The sequence below is a fragment of the Macrobrachium rosenbergii genome, chromosome 26, assembly GCF_040412425.1.
Source record: "Macrobrachium rosenbergii isolate ZJJX-2024 chromosome 26, ASM4041242v1, whole genome shotgun sequence".
Lineage (NCBI taxonomy): Eukaryota > Metazoa > Arthropoda > Malacostraca > Decapoda > Palaemonidae > Macrobrachium > Macrobrachium rosenbergii.
This window is the reverse complement of record NC_089766.1, coordinates 15068012-15085033: the sequence shown is the minus strand read 5'-3', so window position 1 is coordinate 15085033 and position 17022 is coordinate 15068012. Positions and strand designations below refer to the sequence as shown.

Sequence of the window (17022 nt, the reverse complement as noted above, 5' to 3'; positions counted from 1 at the left end):
GATAGAGTTGTGTTCTTGATTTGTTAATTTAATTATCGTATTGTCCCTAAATAGCTTTTCTCAACTATGCATGCTTAATTTTTTCAAAAAGGTTCTTCTATGATTGCAATCCCTTAAAAATTTTTCATTAGATATTTTGGGTTAAGTTTTTGGGCTTCAAGCAACCAGAAGAATCAGAGATCCTGTTGTAATTCACATTCTCCCTGTTACATACTCCAGGTTTCTTCTTAAATCAAGTGTGGGATATCAGATAGATTTTTTTTCTTCTATCTCTGGCATATTATAATTTTTCACAAGATATGACCTCTAATGATTGTACTATCTGTGCTGCTTTAGGTTTCTTGAGGATAACTTGTCTTTCAACCTCTTTCTTTTAGGAGGGGTTGTGAAATTGTCCTTGATTATGATCTTGACTTATTACATTTGGATGAGCTTTGTCTTCAAAGATTCATCTTCCTCATATCTTTAGCCGTCACAACTTTGTGCCTTGTAAGGTGAGCAGATTCAGACATCTGTTCCACCTTTTTAAAGAGGTTACCATTCACATTTTGACCTCATGCTCCGCTTGAAGCCTCAAGTTTCTTTCACACATCCTAGCCCTGGACTTCCCTTGTCAGAGCATCAACAGCCCAATGTTCCTATCATCATCTTTCTTCAACGAGTGGAATGGTGTGCCTTGGTTATTACAGTGATTCTTCGGTGGGCTATGTTAATGTGTTTGTATGAAAAAAATGATTATATTTCTAAAAAATAAGATAATTTAACACAAAAAGGGAACTAAGATGGCAAGGAGATATACAATTATAATTTTAAAAGGAAAGAAGTTGTCAGAGTTGCTAAAATGTATCCAGATTTGGGTTTACATTGTTAGGAAAGGCCTTGTAAGAGTCATGCCTTCACCATCACAAAAAGTCTCAGAAACTTTGATGGCACATGAAATGCAGAAAGGGTAGTAAGAGGACTTGAAAAATGATGACTCTGATTGACTGTCATTAGCTATGGGAAAATTGGGTGCATGCAATTACCAACCATCTTATGGCTGCAGTACAGGGCAGATGACTTAATTATTTATATTCATTCAAGTGGGTCATGAATATTAAAATAAAATATCCCCCTCCTCCTGAAACAAAACAGCCATAGAAATTTTAAATTTTCTTAATATATTAATTTAACCTACACATAACAACAATGATATCAAGGCTAAGAATTCTGTATTGAGGTTATTGTTGCCATTTTGGATGGTTATTTATATGAAAGAAGGAGAGAACCACTTTTGAGTGGGAGAGAAACATCACGATCCTAATCAAGCCTAGATAGAGAAGGAGAAAAGCAGTAAAATCATGGAAAAAGTTCTAGGTCATGCAGCGTGGAATTAGATTTGGTGAGATCTTGCAAAATGCTTTTTTCATATACTGCTGCAACATTGATTTTATTAAACTGGTTTTACAAAATGTTAAATACAGGTGTCACATTAGATTCTACTAAAAAGTTGGCTAGGCTCTGATGGAAAATTATGAATTTCTGTACAAACCCATTAATCATTATTAACCATGCTCTGTATAAATGGATCCCACTGACACCTACTTGTGGAGTTGAGGGAAGGTTTTACCACACATGCCCAGCCTTTAGTTCAGTCTGTCACAAGCCGTATTACTCATACTTATGTCTAATAGCCATGTTTCAGATGTATATGTTATGTTTCCCAAACTACACAGAGTAATTCTAACTTTTGTGCTTTTTCATATGTTCTTGTTTCTGAACTGCATTGCTTTTCCTACCCATACTGTGTTTAAGGGTAATATTTTCCTTTTGAGCCATTTTGCTTCACAAGTCATCATCACATGCCACTGATGTCAAGTGAGTACAAGATATTTCTTTTAGTATTCACGAACTCCTCATTACATCTTGTATAAAGTAGCTTTGCTCTTGCTTAGCTCTTTTTAGAGATATAATCGCTACTTCTTATTCAGTAATATATTTAGCATCTCCAGTTTCTTTGTGTTTTAGTTTAATTTTCTTTGAAAATATTTGAAAATTTTTTGTATGATATTGATTTATATCTAGCATGGATTTTTCATGATTTACTGCTTCCTCATGTGCTCCATTGGGGGAAGAATGTTATAATTATTTTCTCCTACTAAACTTTAGGCTTTCAGGTAATAATCTTTTTGTGTATTCAGCAAATTTTTCCTTTCCATTTATTGTGAATTGGTTTTTGTTCTGCTTGTGATGCACTCCAAGGCAGTATTTACATTTACATTATTATCCTTTATCATCATCCCTCACTTGTGCTTGCCACTGGGGAAAAATTCCCTGTGTATACAATCTGAACTTTAAGCTTAAGTTTCTTGAGTATTCTTTTTATATATTCACAGATAATTATTTTTTTGTATTATCAGTGATTTTTTTACTGTTCTGTCTACTATAGTGTGTACCTTGTGAGCAGTAAAAATATTACCATGATCAAACCTAGGCGTTCTCACTTAGCAGTACAATGACACCTACCTATTTTTTCAGGTTCACATCCTTTGTTGCAGTTACTCAAACAGTCTTGCTTCAAGTCGGACTTGCTCTGCTCTTGTTACCAAGCAGCATGACATTGCATATATTGCTGTCCTGTGTGCTGTTATGCTTTGGCGTATGGTAATGTGGGTCTATATTTGAAAACAGTGAGGCTTGGCGACATGATTCTAGTTGGTCATTGGCAGCCCTGTCTCAAGTGTCACCAGGGTGGATAGCATCTCTACCACCTTCCCTTCTATGAAAAGGTTCGGTATGTGAGCTTTTTCCAACCTGGTCTTTTCTCTTCCTTGTTATTGTCCTGTTGCCACTGAGAGAGAGATTCAGGCATATCATCTGCTGTTCCTTGTATTTCTGGGCCCTTGTCATGAGTGGTGGCACGCTGTCTTCTCACCTGTTTGGATTCTAGTATAATCTCTTGAGCTGGACAATTTGGGAATAGTGCTGATACTTTTCTTTTTATTTATTTATGTGATGTGGGAGAGGATGTAGAAACCCATGTGCATTGGGCTCTGCTCCCCATCTGTCAACAAGTTGATTCATTTACTCTGAAACTGGGTATGAGGAGCTGGTCACGAGTTTGTATTTTGTCACTTCTGTAGCTTCACTTACCCTTTCATGGTTTGTACTTTTTGTTGTTGTATTTTGACAGGTGCCACATTATTTTTTTATGTCTGTTCCAATGAGTATTTGGACAAGGCCATGTTATTTTTAATGCCTATTCCAGTGCTATGGTATCCTTTGGTGTTCTGCTGTGATGGTGCCCAGGCAGTTGCCCGTGGAGGTATCAGCTGTCATCGTTTTCCAGTTGCAGCCTTTGTGTGCTAGTTCAAAGTTCCTCATTCAGTTGTGGTTCTATGGCAGAGGAGCTCTCCAGCCTCTTGTTATATTACAGCTTAAACTTCCTGATCCCCAAGTTTGTGGTTTTTAGTGTTGCTTCTTGGGGAGTGCTTTCCTTGCCTCCTGCTTGGGATCTGGTTATCCCCTTGTTCTTTTCTTTACTAATATTCATGAGTTAGCTAATACCTAATTGTTTTGGTGTCTCCCATGTCTCAACTTCTCCCTTTCTTGCTTATTCAATATTACTCGACCTCCTCAGGCCCTATATTCGTCTAGTTCATCACAGGCTTCTTTGTAACTGCTTCATTTATTTTGGGGGTAACTTTTCCCCAGCAAGATCCTTTCAGGATTGTATATTTATCCAGGTTAGCACTCTGCTTCTCATTGTGGCTGGGTTTGGGCACTGCTTCCTTGCTATATCACTGGGCTGTGTATACATGGTTTTGGCCACATTCTGTGTTGTAACCTTTCCATGGTATGCGAGTTTCTTTTTGCTGATGGTGCACATCCAGCCATATTTATGGCAAAAGCCATATTTATGGCCCAGTTTTGCCAACCCTTCCTTTCTCTCTCAGATATATCTAAGTGTTTAATGTTTGTGCCTCACTCTTTATCCCAGTGATTACTTTGATGTGGGAGCTGTACTCTTCTTGGGGAGAAGATGGTGACTTGATGCAGAATTGTAATTTGTTTGGAAATGTTTTTGCTTGGCTTCATCACTTCATCAGCTATGCTTGTTAGCACAGCTGATCCTCCAGCTCAGTGGACAGCAAGGTATGCCATAGATATCTTGGGAGTCTTGAGGGGCTCAGGGCACATGGCTCTCTCAATATATCCGACCTATGAGACCCATGCCCGCTCACCCACCTTCAGCACTCATTAGTGTTTCATCGCATCTGTGCTGGGTTCTTGGTATACTGTACCACTCCCTCTGCCCTGGTGGGCATACTGCCCACAGAAGACTCTGAAGTAAATTGCATAAGATCTACTTGGATGATAAGCACTACCCCACCATTTGGCATTTTTTCCACAAGGTACAAAATTGCTTTTCACACAGCTAGGATGTTTTTTCAGGTGCTTTCATCCCAGATGAACTTAACCAGTTAATTTTAGGAGTGCTTCTCTTTACCTAACAAGTTTATCGTAAAACTTGAGCATAGCCTTTGAGCAGCTGCAGACTTGTAGAATTAACCTGTTTCCATTCGTTAGCAACATATAATTCCAGTTTCTTCAAAACATTTTCCCTAGGTACAAATTTTTTATTTCCTGATTCAAAGCATTCTATTTCCCATGATCATCACATCTTATTACCTATAGGTAAAAATTCCTAACTCTGTGCAATCATTGCCATTCTTCCCTTGTGCAGGGTTTGATGCTTTATGCAAGTTGATGATGTTTGTGGTTTTGTGTGAAAGTTTTGTAGGACAGTTGTGATGTTTATAGTACAAACTAGCATAAAAAACTTGTGTATCTTCCTTCCCTTAGTAAGTGTTTTTTACCTTATTTTCAAGGTGGTGTAGACTGGATTATTTTTTATTTAGTAGTTTATTGGGTTGTAAATTACATAGCACCTCATTCTTTACCTTGAGCTTATTTATCAGTGTAAACTAGATGGTCTACACTGCCATTATCAGTGGAAAAAATCTTTCAACCACAGCTGATGTTACAAGATGCTCACTGCATTAAAAAAATTAAGTTGTTCTGACACGTATACAAATGTACTTATGGAGTGTTGGACACATAGCGTTCGTCAGCTGTCTGATTCATCTCTAAAAAAAAAAAAAATCTTGTTGCTAGGCCTGTGGTCACGTTTGACCCAGGACAGTGTACCTTATCCCATTTGTTTTCACAGTTGCTGCATCTGCGGACAGAACAGAGCAGTGTTCCTCGAGACAAGACAAGGTTGGTAGGAACAGCAAGGATCACCAGTCTCAGTCAGGAAGCAGAGCGTGAAGGCAACCCTCCATGAAACCAGACAGGAATAAACCATGCTTGCACACTTCATCTTACCACTCATGGCCCAGGTCACCGAGGCATGACAGCGCCGGTAAGACCTGCTGCCACACAGCCTCCCCATTGAGCCCTCACTCTTAGTGAGACCAAACGAAGAGAAGAACTTTGCGGAGTTTTTCTTTGAGGTCCACAGAACATAGGGCCTTCCTGAAATGGACATCGACAATCCAGAAGTTCCCCTCCATCTCTTATTTGGAACATACAGCGGACAGCCTCCAGGAGACAAAGCAGACAGTACGGCTTCCATGGTCCCCATTAATTACAGGGGGCATAACGGATGTGGGTAGCCTGATAGCGACAGGGGGCTCCTTGGCCTCTGCCAGATTGCAGAAGTTATTCACTCCTCTGGTTCCCTGCTAGGCAAAGTATTACATACCAAGGACATTAAATCCAATAATTTAATGCTTTTCTAGTAGTGTCCCACTGGAGAGTTTCTGGCAACTCTCATCAAAGCTTATCAGTGTAAAGATGATTAACTTAGACTGGGAAGGACATTGAGAGCCATCTCCTGTCTTGATAGGTGACAGGAAGCCTGTTTGTAAGTAATGAAGGAACTCATTCGACCAGAGAACGGGTATCCCATGAGGGAATACGTGGCCCCGGCTGGTAAGGCTTTGTCCTACGTGGCAAAACATGTAACCCATGCATGGGCAAACGTTATCCTCAAGATGAGAGAGAAATTCTTAACGTTAATTCAGAAGCGGATCTCGCTAGGTAGTTGGTTGAACCTGAAAAACACCCCTCTCCTGGACTCGCCTCTCTTCTTTCCCCCAGACATATTGAACCAGGCAGTAGAGGACAGGAGAGGTGTTACGGACTTGGCCTCCTGAACACTAATTAAGCCAATCCAAAGGGGACAGCCCACCAGTCCAGACATCAATGTAGACCTCCTACCTCCACTGGACAAACATTTCTCCCCTGCCACCAGCCCCAGAACTGAGCAGCTCCTCAGGAAAAGGACAGGAAAACAGTGCAGGGAAGTCGTTTCTTACAGCTCAACCTTGCAGACCTGGTAGGCAGAACAGGACAGGGAAGAGAGGGGGATTGAAATGAGATGAAAATTCTTGCACCCTCAGACCAGCAGAAGATGGGGGCTGTCTGGGGAGCAAGTGGTCGGAATGAAGTCGAGTATACCTTAGTTTAACCAGACCACTGAGCTGATTAACAGCTCTCCTAGGGCTGGCCCAAAGGATTAGACTTATTTTACGTGGCTAAGAAACAATTAGTTACCTAGCAACAGAACCTACAGCTTATTGTGGAATCCAAGCCACATTATACTGAGAAATGAATTTCTATCACCAGAAATAAATTCCTCTAATTCTTCATTGGCCGGTCGGAGACTCGAACTCGGGCCTAGCAGAGTGCTAGCCAAGAACTCTACCGACTCGTCCAACGAGGAACTAACGGTCGGTATGGCAACGGTGCAGAGTGGAGGAGTGGGCATTCCATAACCTCAGGAAGGGGTGTGTTCTGCCCCTCACGCAGAAATCACTGTTGTCTGCCAAACTGATCATTTTCCCCCCCTACCAGAACAATTTGCCCAAGGTGAGGGCCCTGCAACAAGAGATCAGAGAAATGTTACAGAAGGGGGCAATAGAAGTGGAAGAGAGCAGCACAATGGGCTTGTACAGCTGTCTGTTCTTAGTGGAGAAAGCATCGTGGGAGGGAGAGACCAGATCTATCAACCCTGAATGGCTTCCTTTGGCTAATCCCGTTCAAGATGGAAATTGCACAGTCGGTTTTAGTGTCGATCAGGGAAGACTTCATGGTGTCGATAGACCTTCAGGATGCTTACCTCCGCATCCCGATACACCCCACCTGCAGGAAGTTCCTGCGATTTGTCTTCCACACTTATCACATACTAATTCAGGGCCATCTGCTTCAGCCTCGCAATAGCTCCCCAGGTGTTCACCCAAGTATTCCAGATAGTGTTGGAATGGGCCCACAGGCAGTGTACCAGACTACAAAGGTATCTGGATGAATCGCTCATACTGGCACCCTTGGCACAGAAAATCAAGGACAGGAACACAATCCTGGAACTGTGCAAGGACTTGGAAATTCTCCTCAACTGGAAGAAATCGGACGTAGTTCCTAAGCAGAAAGTCAAATACCTGGGTATGTGAATCAACATGGTGAGGGTGAAGTCCTACCCATCACAAGAAAGGTTGGACAAGCTTCTAACGGAGTCCAAACCTTTCCTGGCAAACCTCCTTCAACCAGTGAAGTAGTGGCAGGTCATGATAGATCATCTGGTATCCTTAGAAAAATTGGTACCCAGGGGCTGGACTCATATCTGTTCCGTACAATGGCAGATGAAAAGGCGGGGAGAGAGAGAGACCCAGAGGCCAGGATACAGAACATAGAGGTGACAGACAAGAGTTTTGGAGGACCTACAGTGGTGGATGGATCCGAAGAACCACCTGCAAGGGGGACAGATAAGTTGCCCACCCTCAGAAATGCTGGTATTCTTAGACACATCATGAAGGGGGGAAGGGCAAGTGCGTTACCACATCAATGTCTTGGAGATGTGAGCAGTCTGGCTGGCATTCCACCATTTTCAGGCTCTCCTCCAAAGCAAGTCCACAGTCTTGATGAGCAACAACACCTCAGTGGTCGCTTATGTAAACATCAGGGAGGAACAGTCTCTTACCTAAACGCCTTGACAGTGGAGATGCATGAGTGGTCAGAGACCAAGGGACTACTGCTGTCACCCAGATGTATCCCCAGAAAGAAGAACATGGTGGCAGATCAGTTAAGCAGGGTGGACCAGATAGTAGAAATAGAAACAGAATGGTCCTCGGAACAAGAGTGACAGACGGGTTGTAAAAGCTGTCGACCCATTTGCCACAGCAAGGAACAAGCTTCCCTGTACTGTTCTCTGGTCCCTAACCAAAGAGCTGCCCTACAAGTACCTTCCAGAACCCTTGGAATGACCTGGACGTGTACATCTTTCCCCCATTCAGCCAACTGAGGAGGATCATCAGTAGGCTTTTTGTGTTCCAAGGGTTGAGAATGACACTCGTAGCTCCAAAGTTGCCCCATGTCTTCTCCACCTGCTAGTGGACATACCGAGGGAGCTCCTCTCACCCCGACCCTACTGAAGCAATAACACAGCAGGAAGTATCATCAAGCAGTGGCCTCCCTCCAGCTTCATGGGTGGAGGTTATCCAGCTGCTCCTTAGAAAGAAAGGTTTTTCAGGACAAGGTGCGAAGACCATCTCCAAACCCCCCCAGGCCATGGAACTGTACCAGGGAAAACAGAAAGTTTTTCTCTGTTGGTGCAGTGGCATGGCTCTCCATCCCCCCCAAAACGTGTGTGAAGGATGTGGCAGATTTTCTCCTCTTCCTGTGTCAGGAGGAGTCACTATCGGTCTCAGCAATTAAGGGATAAAGGCCTCCCTGGCCTGAGTGTGATTAAAAACTGATAGGAGCTGCCAACCTTAGAAACTGAAAGCCCTCAGAGTGGGACATAATCAGGGTCCTATCCTCCCAGAGACGAACGCCCTGCAAGCTCTTCGGACCTGCATCTGACTGGGACTTGACGTTGAAGACAGTGTTCCTGCTGGCCTTAGCCTCGGCAAGGAGGGTAGGAGAGTTTCATGTCCTCTCATACAGTGTTACCCACTCCCATGGTTGGACGCCTACGGAGTTCACTTTCCTTCTAGAGTTCATCGTGAAAACCCAGAACCCATCCACTCACGACCCAAGGTTTGCCAGTTTTTCCATCCCCTCCTTGAAGGACTTAGTGGAAGAAGGAAAGGAGATATTATTATGCCCGGTAAGGGTGTTGAGAGCTTACCTCAGACATACAACCCCTGTTCCTAAGTATGGGTTGAGAGAAGAGGGAGATTTTGAAGAACACTGAATTCTTCTGACTGAGGGAAGTAATTAAGAGGGCATACCAGCTGGACCACAACAGAGAACCTTACACAACCAAAGTAAGGGCTCACAATATCAGAGGTATAGAACCTCCATATGGGAGCCTGGAAGAGACAGATGATGGTCACCTCCTTTTACCTCAAGGACATAGCACACTGGTTCTTGGATACCTCCATACCTTCACTCTGGGCCCAATTGCGGTGAACCAACAAGTGATATGAAGACATAGGGCCCCTGCAGGAGCTCTGTCAGAAAGAGAAGAGACAACATGACAGACATCATGAGGATCTTGATGTGTAAGGTTTTCATATATTATGAACCTTCACATATGCTTAATTGGACAGTTTGGTAAGCACACTTCCACCTCCTTATCTAGGAGAGATCGTCAGCCCACTTCAGAGTGTGGCTCCATATATGAAAGCGTAGGCTCATATAGTAAAAGTGTTGGAACAAATAACAAATTAGAAAGAAATTTGTATTTTTCCTAACATACAAACCTAAGCTTTCATATAGATAAATGTACCCTCCGTGTACCACCCTGCATAGGAGACATAGCACAACTGCAGACGGCCTGACTCACACAACGGGAGAAGATAGGCTGTCCCGGGTCACACACAACCATAGGCCTAGTGTTACGAACCGAGTGGCTCGGCCCGTAAGAAAAAAAAAAAACAGGATCTTTATAGATGGAAAAACTATTGGGGCTGCTCTGGCTAATCGACAGCTCGCACACACAAAGGAGGAATAACAAAAATACAGGAAATTGTTATAAAAATAGATTTATTAATATTAAACTTAATAAAAATCTTAACCAAAAAGAAAGCCATAACAAAATGAGCCAGGTCCGGGCCACAAAACACAAAAATAAAGCAATATTACTTTATATCCAAAAAAAAGAAGTACCAGCAGCAGTCGATACAAAAAAAAAGCCCATCTCCAGCGAAGTCCACCAACTAACGACAACAGGCCGTATTATCACGACGTCCTGCTGCCGTCTCGCCAAATATCAAGGACATGGGGCCACTGCACCCGAGCCAAAACCGCCGACAGGGTCTCCACCTGCGGCCAACAAACAACCATCTTCATTGGTGCGCTGCTCCAGCCTGGGCCCAAACACCAGCTGCCCAAGAAACGTCCTCAAAGTCAAACTGCTGCTGGTACTCAAAAGTTCTCATCCCCAAGAGAACAACCTGTTCGCTACTGCTGCCCGAACCTGACTAAAAGTTGGCGCCACGCCACCACAGACATCAACAATCCTGCGAAAATAAGAGGGGAGGGGAGAGGATTAGCCAAATAAACAAGCAGGTAACTACCGTACCGCCCATAGAACCACCAAAGATCCTAACACCTAGTGATGTTTTTTTTATTTTTTTTTTTATTTTTTTTTTTTTTTTATTTATTTATTTATTTTTTTTCCTCAGAGACAAATCAGACAGCTGATGAGCGCTATGCGAGCATGACTCCATATATGAAAGTGTAGGTTCGTATGTTAGGAAAAATACAAATTTCTTTCTAATTTATATTTCACTGCTTTGGAGGTCTAATTGTTTACATTTCTTTTACTCCTTCCCCATATAGAATATTCCTCCAATATATTTTACATTGCTTATTCTTTCAAAAAGAAATTTTCCTTAAATATGATTGTTTACCACTGGAGTCATTTATATATGTAACAGCTTTTAATTCTATTGTCACAGAAATTTATGAATAGTAGATGGTATAGTATGGGATGAGAAGGAAAGTGATCCTATGCTGTTGAGATCTAAAACACAAACAAGAAAATCAACAAGTTTCAGATCACGTATGTGCCAGAAAGCAAAAATTGTAGAAACTTGTAGTCTTATGAATTAGTGAAACGGTGTCGTACATGTGTAAATACTGGTTTTACAGTTAGGAGAAGAAAAGTATGTTATGCACCCATGATAAAAACTTTTAAAGAGAGCATTGAGGGTTCCTTGCATTTGCTTTTTGTGGTAGATTCCACATATCTTATATGTTGGCAATCATCCAAGATTTTGTAGATTTGGCATTTATCCAAGATGAAATATGACATATAGTTCATAATTGGATACAATAACATATAACCCATTTTTTTTTTCTTTCAAATAAAAAATGAATCATTTCTCAATTTTTAATGTATTCTTTTATAATTTGGATATGTAAACCATACTGCACAAATTTATGGAAAGTACTTTTACTGATGAGAAAATGATACTACCTGTGTGTTTTGTTTTAAATGTAGTCTTGAAGCTTTTAGTATTGTTTCTCCAAAAATAATTTAATATGTATGTATATTACAAGACTACTAGAAAGTGCTCCTGTTTCAATTTCCAGGTGTTGAATCGGTAGATAAAGTATCACAGGCATAGTCATGTTTTGTGATGTCTCAAGATACATAATGTTCATTAGATTTGTGACTTAATGAAATCTGTCCAGTTGTTAGGTGTGTCATTAATGCTGTAAGTAAATGGTCTGGCATTGCTGTTGCTGAATTAAGCTGGCATAATGCCAGGATAGACTCATGCATATTTTTTTGCAGTAACAGCAGTATTTTGAGTCACTGTTCAAGTTGCTGTAAGGAGGCAAGGCTTTGGTTTCTCATAAAAGCAAACATTCCAGACATATTTATGAATTCTCTGCTTTGTCACACCTAATATTAAGATGATTTTAAAATCACACAAGTTTTCAGCAGCATGGTGTGCAGTGTCTTCCATATAAGTTACATAAACTTTAAGGAATAAATACTTGGCATAGGGACAAAATTTCAGTTTTTTCTCCATTTATAGGTGGTAGAATAAGATAGCCTTGTGTAAGCCGTTGTTTTACACTGAAATTCCCAAGTTGTCTTCAGTAAGCACCTGTTGTTTTTATATTTCATTATTTTATGACTATTCATTGACAACATGTAGTAAAGTGCTTCTTTTAAATCAAATGATATTTTATGTCAAAACCCTCCTTTTATGCCAACTTAGTAATTTTTACCCTAGATAAGCATAAAAAGTTTATAATGCAAATTGAATAAGATTCATAGAATATAGAGCATAGAACATAAGATGGGTGTAACTGTTGTATGTTTTGTGTTACAATTTTTGTTGCAGTTATGATTTGTTAGGACTATTTGGCGTGCTGGTAAGGTGATGCTTAGTTGAAATTGACTACTTTAATATATCAAGTAAGTGTCATAGAATTGAAATGTATAGGAAAGATGCTGGTGGAAAAAAAAATAGGACAATTGTTTTGGAAGTGTTTAAGGGAAGGGGGAAAAGCTTTGAGTAATAGGGTGGAAAGAAGGTAAAGTGCAAGGTTGGTGCTCAATTATTTTTCGTTATTATCTACTCAGGACCTACATGAGATCACAGCTAGTCTTTCTCTTTTCTTTCAGACTCTTGTGGAACATGGCGTTAACACTCCAAAATCCAAGGCATAATCTTGCTTCAAAAGTTTAAATGCACCGATTGCCGTGGTTTAGATTCAGAGTAGGCAGGTCTTGTGCATTACGAAAGATACCGTAACTTTTATGTTGCCCCGTTGCGTATGGTGATTTTGATAACTTGTTTAATACTGTACTTAACAAGCACTCTTATAACATTAATATAAAGGTAAGATTCATTTCCTAAAGCAATAATAACACCTTCAGAAAGCTTTTTCTTTTAAATTTATGATTTTACTCATGCCTCTAGAACATTACAGTATGTCAGAGCCAGCTAATCTTTATATAAGGCCATCTGTACCCTGGCCTTTTTATGGAAAATTTTATATCATTACATGTTATATTTTTTTATTTTTTAAACTTTAATAAGGTGCACTTTGTTTCTTGTCATGTTTAGATATTTCCAGTTTCATCGTTGTTTTTAATTTCAAGTTCCAAGGATATATTTGAGAAATTTTTACATTTTACAAATCCATTTACATCCCAGAACCAACTTTGAGGTGCTAATTTTTATGGCATTGCATGGTTCTTGCATTTTGGAATGGCGTTGGATATTTTGACAGTGCTGAAAGAGAAATGCAAATAAATACTCATATTCACTTTGATAAAAGGTGACGTGCATTATGAATTTTTGAAGTTATTGCCAGAGGATTCATATAAAGTCCAGTACTCATTTCTCTTGGTGACATAGATGGAACGTTTTATTGTCTACTCTTAAATTTAGCCAATATGATTTTAGAGATGAAGGTTTCAAGAATATAACGTACTCTGTGTGTCATGAGAGCTTTAGAGTCACGCTACTCAAAACTGCATGTGTCTGTTAGTTTTAATTAGTGGTTATTAAAGATATCATCGGAAGAAACATAAATAGTTCTCTGCCATTTATATAAGCTCTCTTATTGGAAATTTACTTTATTTGTAAGTTTCTTACCTTTAAGATAATAAACATACCTTTGGGGAAGCCATCCCAATCAGTGAAAAGAAATTGTACTCATGTTCTGGTTTAAGTTCTTTATAAAAGTAAAACTAAGGAGAAACTGAGAATGGACACATGCTTTTTGAAATATTCAGGTCAGGCAAGTAATGACAGATATTTTTCAAGGCTATACATTTTTGGATAGCTGTTTTATTTTATTTGTTTAGATTAACAATAACTAAACTCTCGGATGAGGCACTATTGAATATTTGAGTTAAGGTCCTTTAAGTAATATTAGGCAGTTTTTATATTTTTATTTATTTATTTTTTAACTGGGAAATTGTGGTTTATAGCGCTGTTTTATGAGTCGTATCATGTAGATATAGATGATGGAGAACTGATGGCCTTGTGATGACTTATTTGCCAGTTTTGTTAATGGCAGTGACATGCTTCTGCTATTGATTCAGTTATGAAATTTAGTAAATGAACTTCCCATACTGAGAGACAAGGTCTAACATATTCCTCATTCTGCTTTGGATTAAATTGCCTTTTGTCTTTCATTTGAATGATAACACCTCCAAATTCAGTAACCAAACTTTGAATGTTGATTGTTCTTTTCATCATCTGCATCTGAATGATCAAGGCTTGCTTCTGTTCCACTTTGCAGAAATGCTGCTCAGAATGTGATATATCACAAGGTAGAGGGAAAAAAGTCATTGTTTTAAATGATTTGATAAATCGAGTGGTTACCAGCCTCATCTTTCATGTTATGGTCTGTTGCTCAGTGGTGTAGTATATACCATGAAAATATTCTGATGATGAAGCTTATAGCAACTTTTTTATATATATCCAACCAGTTCTGGATTTTCACTTAAGTGAAGAAAATGAAGGTTAAGGTTTGAGAAAGTGCTTCAGTTCAGGTATTTTGATGCAGATACTAAGCCAGTGAGTTTCTCAATCGTAAGTTGTTAGTTTGGACTGTAGAATTGAAGGTGAAGTGTAGCAGAAAATCTCTGAGCAAATGTCTGTAAACTGGAATTTACATACAGTGGTGGCATTCTGTGTAGCTACAGTAAAGTAGATAATAAAGATTTCTAGAGCACCAAACTTGCTGTTTTCTTTTCACCAAGCAGGATTTGCAAAGGTAGATCACGTAGTTTTGGAAATATATCATGGGTACTCATTTAGGTATGCCACGGAAGGTTATTAAATTGAAATTTCAATAAATAGCTGTAAACACTTGAGTTGTTTGTAGAAGTGTGAACATAGTATTTTGTAGCTAAGTAACAAGTTAATAACAGGTTTTAAGGGCTAGAAAAGTACAGTTGTTTCTTCACAACCCTGTCAGTCCTATTGTACCCATGTTCACAATATTGAATGTCCCTAGACACAGTTTCCCAAACTGAAGACAAGTTATCACTTCCATACACCCTCCAGACCTACCATTAGGTACAAACTATCTTACTCATTGAATATATGTATGTGTCCTGTCAACCACAGCTATACCAGAATCTCCATATTTTTTATGGTCAGTATTATGGTACATTTTGCAGTCATCATCATTCATTAATGTCAGTTTTTCTTAATCTTTTCAATGAGCCATCCTTTTTTGTACCATTTCTCGGAAAAACTTGCCCTTAAGCTTTGCTACCGAACAGGGTTGCTTCTGCCAGCTGATTGTAATTGCTTCCAGCTTATTTTTACCATAAAGTATTGTTGTTCACTAATTGATGAAAAAGTTGTTTTGTAGTTAGTGCTTTTTTGTGTGTGAAGTGCTGGTTCTGAGTCTTACTTATTTTTTGTCTTGGAAATGTTTATAATAGTTGTCCCATTGAATGTGTATTTTTCTACGTTATATCTGTTTCCCCTTCCAGTGCTTATATTTACCCCTGGTCCTGATTACTTGTTTACTACCTTGTTGCTGCCTCTTTTCCTTTGCCCCTGCCAGTGGTGAGCTTCTAACTGGTCTGCCTTTGTTGCCTATCCCTGTGCGTATTCCCTGGAACCTCCAGTTGCAGCCACCAAGGGTTGGAGATATACCTTGTTGGAACTACAGTCTTTTGACTTTTCTTCCCATTTTGGTCCCATTCTTGTGGTAGTTCAAGCAAAGGTACGCACTCTTCCTTGGAGGAATATTCTAAAGAGGTCATCCATAGATCAAGACCACACAGTGAAGTTCATTTTGGTCTCTATTGACTGGCCTCTTGTCTCATTTGTCATCATGACATTATTAAATGTAATAATAGGTGGCAGCTCTGCATGGAAGACCAATGAAAGCTAATGGATGTAACCAACCATTGTCGTATCCACATTCCCTCTCCTTACATAAATACAGGCAGAGAAGGTTCTGCAAGATTCGCAGCTGCTTTTCCCATGCAGGCTTCAGCGTCCTTCACATTGTCTCATGTAACCTTTTCACATACAGAGACTGATACAACTAAGATTTCTCCCTAAGTCCTTTGCTATCACTAACTGGTAAGAATTAGTCCTCAGAGGAGGAACATTAATATTGTCATCACTGTTACTGTAATTTCAGACTTGTTATACCTGTAGAAGAGATTCTCAAGTTTCAGTAATCAAGGGTCAAATGTCTGCCCTCTCACAAGTCTTGTCTCATGCTCCAGATTTCATTGAAAAAATCCAGACACCCAGTAGTCAAAACCATACCACTGCTTCTTTTGACTTCTTCCAAGTACAGCAAAACCTTTGTCTGGCAAGTTATTTACTACTACTTAAACAGGCTGAGACACCACAGAGGTAACAAATCCAGGCTTTTTCTGTCAGCAGGCCAGAGATATATGCTTGTCTTTTGAGTACTAAATTTGTTTGGCTGAGACAGGCAATTGTCATCTCCATGGACGTTTCAGAAGACAAAGCCAATAGGTTAGTAGCAGTTCACATAATTGGACCCCTTGCTACTTCCTTAGCCTGAAAAGAAATTTATAGAAATTTGAACAATTTTGATTGTGGGTACCTGGTCGTGTCAGTCTACATTAATTAGTTTTTTAATTGAGAGATGCAATGAATAAATTGATAGGATTGTAATTTGGAACTGTTGGTTGAGTGTAAAGAATTTTACCTGCAGCATGAGCTGCAATTGTCATTGTCTTCCACCACCTCTTAACCATCTTGTATTCATCCTTTATCATCTTAGGAGATGTAGTCTACCAGGGTTATGAGCTTTTACATTTTACCTGAATGATTAGTGGTTGCTGTCTGTTCTCACTTGACCAGTACAAACTTCTTGCTTTACTCTTTGGGTTTTCTACTAAAAATCCAGTGACTTAAATAAGCCATGTTATCAGAGTCACTTAGCTCTCAAGTTGGAATCTTGACTTCTCAACTTCCCACATAAATTGTTGTTCAAATATTATCATTGATTGGATGTGATAGAGCAATTGAATAATCTGAACAATACAGGTTT

The 17022-nt window shown here is 39.7% G+C and overlaps 1 protein-coding gene across 4 annotated transcripts in view; it reads left to right on the top strand.

Annotated features, from left to right (window-relative positions):
* Art4 (arginine methyltransferase 4) overlaps positions 1–17022 on the top strand; it is a 64630-nt gene that overhangs the window by 28084 nt on the left and 19524 nt on the right. The window contains exons 12-13 of one of the 4 annotated variants that reach the window (XM_067128353.1): positions 10674–10732; positions 12635–14705. The exons of 2 other annotated variants lie outside the window; for them this stretch is intronic. In XM_067128353.1, the coding sequence (XP_066984454.1) occupies positions 10674–10732 (59 nt within the window). In that variant the 3' untranslated portion in view covers positions 12635–14705. Of the gene's footprint in view, positions 1–10673; positions 10733–12634; positions 14706–17022 lie in introns of those variants that run through there. One more of the 4 variants, XM_067128354.1, reaches the window with a different exon arrangement.